At 35.9% G+C, this 5,841-nt stretch overlaps 1 protein-coding gene across 1 annotated transcript; it reads right to left on the bottom strand.

The window, feature by feature from the left end:
- Positions 1 to 2,871: 2,871 nt before the first annotated feature.
- LOC120184853 (protein IQ-DOMAIN 14-like) lies at positions 2,872 to 5,426 on the bottom strand. The gene is made up of 3 exons (XM_039189222.1): positions 4,896 to 5,426; positions 4,555 to 4,791; positions 2,872 to 3,747 (listed from the first exon to the last, which is right to left on the bottom strand). The coding sequence occupies exons 1-3, from the start codon at positions 5,247 to 5,249 to the stop codon at positions 3,178 to 3,180; spliced, it is 1,161 nt and encodes a 386-aa protein (XP_039045153.1). The 5' UTR covers positions 5,250 to 5,426; the 3' UTR covers positions 2,872 to 3,177.
- Positions 5,427 to 5,841: the final 415 nt, after the last annotated feature.

Below are 5,841 nucleotides of genomic sequence, written 5' to 3'. Positions count from 1 at the left end.
AAGCAATAATTGAAATATAAAAGTAATAATAAAATAATATTGCAAATAAATAATGATTAAAAGAAATTAAAATTATAAAATTAAATTGTAAAGTATATAAAATAAAAAATAAAAATTATCGAACTATTATAAAATAAAAAAACATTAAGGACTAATTATGGTATTGACCCTAAATATATATAGCTAAAATAATTCAATGCAAAAGCAGAGATTTGGTTTACACGATTGAGGGTAAGTATATTTTTCCATTTAATCAACATCAAAAGTCTTATAATAAAACAAAAGCACTTTTTCAACTACAACTATTTTAAAATTAATATGTGATTTAAGGAAAGGTATATAAGTAACTATAATTTAAAGTATTGGAACATATAGTGTAATAAAAAATTAAAATTGCAATTTAAAAGTGACTAAAACAAATAAAAATTAAAACAATAGGAATAAAATGTAAAATATCAAAAATTAATGAACATAATTCAAATTATTATAAAATTATAATTACTAATATTGTAATTAGCCCCTAATTACTAATATGTGATTAAAATAAAACTTAATTAAAATTTAAAAGCTTTAACTCAAAAAAAAATATAAGTGCTAATAATGTAATTTAGCCTTATTAATTATTGAGAATTTAAACTGAAATTTATCAAAACATGAGGGACTAAATCTAGTATTTAATCTAAAATATATGTATACTGGTATGGACTAAAATACGATAAAATAAAATTCGAATATAATATTAATATGTTCATAAATTGATTTCATTGGCTAAAATGGAAGTTTATAAACTTCAGGTGACTGTGCGTGTAGTTTAACTATTTTGAAATTACATCCAGACCCCTCATCAAAACGGTCGTTTTGATGAGGGTTTAAATAGCCTAAAAACCGGCTCCCTTGAGCCATTTCTTTCTAAAACAGAGAAGGAGACCATCGGCCGAAAGCCGTGCTCCGGCACCGTCGACCACCGCCGGTCTTCCGTTGACGGTGGCCAGAAAACCCCAAAATACCCCAAAACAGAGCTCTAAACGTCCTAAGGCCCGATCTAAGGTTATTTTAACCTAAAACCCCATAATATATCGTAAATCTACGATTTTCACCTTCGGCGTTTTGGTTCTCTAGCGACGTTTGGAGCTTTCCGGCGACAGAGTAAGTTCCTCTCTTCTCTTCTCTTTTATTTTTGTTGTTGGTGGTTGTTTCGTTATGCTCTGTTGGTTGTTTGCTTGCTCTTGGGTTCCTCTCTCTGTTGTTGTTCTCTGTGTTTGGCTTTTTTTTCTATTTTGCTTGGTATCTCTAGGTTGCTCCCTCTTTGCAGGTTTGGGTGGTGGCTTTTATAGCCACCAAAGTGTTCGGCTCAGACCAGTCCAAAGGGGGAAGCTTTAGTGAGTCACCAAACTATTATGGTGACTCACCCCTAGAGAAGCGACGTGTGTGGCTTCGTGGCGGTTCTGGAGACTTCGACGATGGTGGTGTCGTGGCAGCTAGGAGTCGGCAGCTACTGGTTGGGTCACTTGGCGTTGGAGGTGTCGGCAGTAATTGAATAGTTGAGGAGGAGGCAGCTGGGATATAAACCCTAATTAATATTAGGGTTATATATTTGAGTCTTGTAATTGGGCCTTGTGATTTAATATTTGGGCCTGTAAAATAAATAAAATTATTTAATAATAATAATAAAATAATTATAATTATAATTATTATAATAAAAATAATAGAACCGGGATAAAAATTTAGTGTCTTCAGAGTGCATTCTTCAATATCTTCGAGGCACGATGGATCGTGGACTCTGGTTTCCCTCACAGATGCAAGGAATGATGCAACTCAAGCCCTTTTCTAACTCGACTGGGGAGGAGACGTTGATGATCGAAGATCCATAACATCGTTTTGTGTTTTTAATGGTAGCCATCTTCTCTCTTGGAGCTCAAAGAAGCAACGTGCAATTTCTCATTCCACGGTTGAAGCAGAATACAAGAGTCTCGTGGATACAACAACTGAAGTTATATGGACAAAGGCTGTGTTGCATGAGATGATAGTACCGATTATTAAAGTACCAAAAGTTTGGTGTGATAACACCAGTGCAGTGGACGTGGCTGTAAATCCAACTTGCATGCCTAGAGCAAACACATTAAGTTCAACTTGCATTTTGTTCGAGAATAAGTATGAGCACAAGAGATACAAGTCAACTATGTCTCATCTGATAGTCAAATTGCAGACATTTTAACAAAGCCTCTTGTTTTCAACATATTTGGAGGCTTGAGGAGTAAGCTTAGTGTGTTCGATTTAAAAGAAGTAGAGCAATAAAGCAGGGTGAATGTTGGAGTTCTAAGCCATTGCTAGTTGTGGCTGGTTTGTTGAGCAGTTGCACCACGTGTCAAGGTGGTTAAGTTGTTGTATATGAAGAATAGTTGTTAGCTCCTTCTTCTATAGGTCTTTATATAGCATTGCTTTTTGTATGAGAAAGCACGTTGATTGTAATGCAAAACCAGATTATTTCTTGATTGTTAACATGTTCGAACTCAAATCTTCTATAAAGAACAACATTCTCTTTTCTCATAATTATTCGAACCCAAATCTTCTATACATAACAACATTCTCTTTTCTCGTTTAAATCACTTAATAAGTTCAACAAAGTTTTATATGATTATTTTATCTAATTCCTTAATTATGTGACCATAGTCTCATAAATACAATTTTCATTTACGGAAATGAAACATGTTTTTAATTATAATAACGCAAAATGTTTTAAATTTAAAAATTTCATAATTAATTAATACTTGTATAGTAGAATCATATTCGTGTCTGATATACATACGATTGAACTTAAATTGAAATAAAAAATAACAAGAAGAAATTCTATTGACATAAAGTTACTACATCAGTGAAACCGGGCTATAGATTTTCGCAGGTCAGTTTCCTTATATGATTTGCATATTCAAACAAAAAAGTAATATCTAATCCCTAAACTTGGTAATTGTTTCCAACTTAGTCCGTAAATAATTTTGGTCCTTTTATTGATTAGGTACTATGATATCATACCACATATCCAATCCAAGTTCAGTGACTAATATGGACCAAAAAGTTCAAGGACCAAGTTAGAAAACTTAACAAGTTCAGGGGTTAAATGCTGCTTTATCCCATAGTAAAACATCTCTAGCCTTGAGATTTTGGTGATTCCATTTGGTGTTATTTCACACTGACATCATTTCCAAAATGGGATCTGCAGTAGTTGGTGGTGCTTGTGAGAACTGTACTGTTGGAACCACACTCACTCTCTTTAAGCGAAATCGATGATCTATCGAGTTTGATCGAACACGGGTACTTGTAGTTATCGGCTGTGGCACCGGCATGTGACGATGATCGCTTCATCCTCATCGCCTTCGGGACATGATTGTGGCCTTCCATCAATGCCCTTCGCCTGCCGCTCGGTTGCCTCTCGATCGAATCCGGCCTCGACTTGGGTGCACTTTGTGACCTCAATTTGGCTCTTGAAGATTCAGTGTTGGCCATGTAATTGGGGCATAGAGCGTACTCGTATGACTCGGATTCCACGTATCGTGGACTGTCGTGTGCCATGACGAAACAATCATCGAAGTGACCACTGAAAAATTCGGGGCTTATATCGGTCAAAGTTGATGTTGCCGGAGACGGCTGACGATTGTCTTGCTTGGAGTATGGTTGATTTGAGGAACAATGGTGTGAATAGCTATCCATTTCTACAATCTTAATGTTTTCTTCCATTCCACCATCAATCTCCTACATGCTCACAAGCCCACATTGCAAATCAGTTTTAAAATCAGATAGATATATATATATATATAGGGGTAAGATCCTCTTACATAATATAAAACTTTCAGTTTTACACTGATTTAAGACCGTTAGATGAGTGAAAACATATGGTTGAGATTAAAAGTAGGAAATGTGAAGATATTTACTGAGAAAAAAACAAGAAGTCAATCTCAGCCATCAATTTCACTCATCCAACGGTCTTAAATCTATATAAAACTAAAGAGTTTTACATTGTATAAGTGGATATATGTGTGTGTATATATGACAAAATGATTGAGATAATGCGTTGGGAAAAAAATTCCCAAAATAATCCACCCAAGAATTATTTCTTGGACTTTGGCGATTGTTACAGTGCAATGAAAAAGACGCATAGAGCACTATATGCCTTCAGCTTGGCCATGGAAGACACATAGATGACAAGTCTTCAACATTAGGAGCCATGCTTGCGTTCTTATCTTCCCCAACTACATTAACGAGTTCATACAGAAGAAACATAATGATCAATGTATCTTTCAGAAGACATTTTATTCTCAGTATCTTTCAAACGATACTGTTTATTTTATCCCACTTGAAAAAATAATTTCTCATGCATCTTATATCAATTAACAATTTTTTTCACCGAGATTTAAGTTTTGACAAGAATGTATCAAATTAGATTTGGAAAGTCATCTCTATAATAGGACGTTATAGTATCTATGTGAATTAATCGAACAATAAATCAAATATCGATAGTTATTAAAAAAATCATAATTGGGTGAAGGAAGTGAAGCTTACATGATATGCATGCCTTATCCGATAATCCGGTGGTGACCTCCGGCGGGGCGATTGCCTTTGGGCAGCAGGCTTGGAATCCTCAACCATTCGCATCCTCTGAGCTCGAGCTCTTGCCTGTGCGGTGATCAGAGCCTGCATGCATTTCAGCGTAACAGTGGCTTGTCTTCTCACCAGGTGACCTCTCACCAGTGCCTGTAACTTCACCAGTCCTTTTAGTGCTCTCAAAGCCTTCCTCGCCTGTAATAGAAAAGCATCGAAATTTAAAATATCTAAATCCACTTCAGATCTCACCAGAATGTACTAAATCCGTGCGCAAATTAGTCGCTAAAGAAATTACATACCAAATATGATCGAAACACGGATTGAATGATCTTCGCAGCCGCGTCTTCAACCGCGGCTGCTTTTTCATTGTTGTCATCGGCTAATCGGATCACAACCTCCGCTGTAGGATGCGGGGTGGCGGCAACTTGTTCTATAGAACTCGACCCCCTTGATGGCGTCGACGCAGCCGAAGATCGCCGGAAACTCCATCTCTGTTTCTCTTTAGGCGTCGTCGGCGGAATCAACACGGGAGTAGTACTCCGATTCTCGGGAACAACCGAACAATTCTGATCACTCGTGCATTTACCCTCCACTTTCTCCTTAACTTTCTTGCCAGTCAACAGGCTTCTCAGCCATTTCCCAGCCTTCCCCATCACTGCAAATCCTTTTTTTTTCTAGTCCGCCATTGATGAACACAGAAAAAACATAATGAGAAATATAATATAGATCTTAGCTTTAGGAAACAAATGTATTATTTTTGCATATATCTCAACTAAAGAAGGCAAGAGGAAGCTGCCTTGTGAAAAGGATCGGATTCCCCTTTAAACGTCTTCATCTACCCTTCTTTATTGTCCTTGCAATACTTATCAAAAAAAAATATTGTCCTTGCAATAACTAATTGTTTGTCACAAACATGAGGAAAACAACACTAACAAATTCGAGATCTTTTAAATAAAATTATCTCTAATTTTCGAGATAATTCGGATCCACGCTTCTCTTGGGATTGGTTTGTAGGGATTGATGAGCACATGCTTATAGATAATCAAAGCTGGTGCAGTCTTGTCTTTTGCACCATGTTCTTTTTGTCATGGGGCATGGTCCCCCATTGCAAGAATGTAATAACATGATTCTTATTATTTATTTGTAATTTATTGATTTAATTCTAATAATATTGATGGCGACATATATCATTATTCAATTAGACGGTGACACATGCTATACCAATTAATTAAATAAAAATAAAAT

This window comes from Hibiscus syriacus, unplaced genomic scaffold (genome assembly GCF_006381635.1).
Source record: "Hibiscus syriacus cultivar Baekdansim isolate YM2019G1 unplaced genomic scaffold, ASM638163v2 tig00112957_pilon, whole genome shotgun sequence".
Taxonomy (NCBI): Eukaryota; Viridiplantae; Streptophyta; class Magnoliopsida; order Malvales; family Malvaceae; genus Hibiscus; species Hibiscus syriacus.
The sequence above is the reverse complement of the archived record's forward strand: the minus strand, read 5'-3'. Positions and strand labels throughout refer to the sequence as shown.

Excerpts from the sequence above, each read along its gene's own strand:
- LOC120184853 (XM_039189222.1), bottom strand. The coding sequence starts at position 5,249 with ATGGGGAAGGCTGGGAAATGGCTGAGAAGCCTGTTGACTGGCAAGAAA. Across the intron at positions 4,792-4,895 it reads CCGTGTTTCGATCATATTTG|GCGAGGAAGGCTTTGAGAGC; the intron begins GTATGTAATTTC and ends TTTCTATTACAG. Across the intron at positions 3,748-4,554 it reads GGATAAGGCATGCATATCAT|GAGATTGATGGTGGAATGGA; the intron begins GTAAGCTTCACT and ends GTGAGCATGTAG.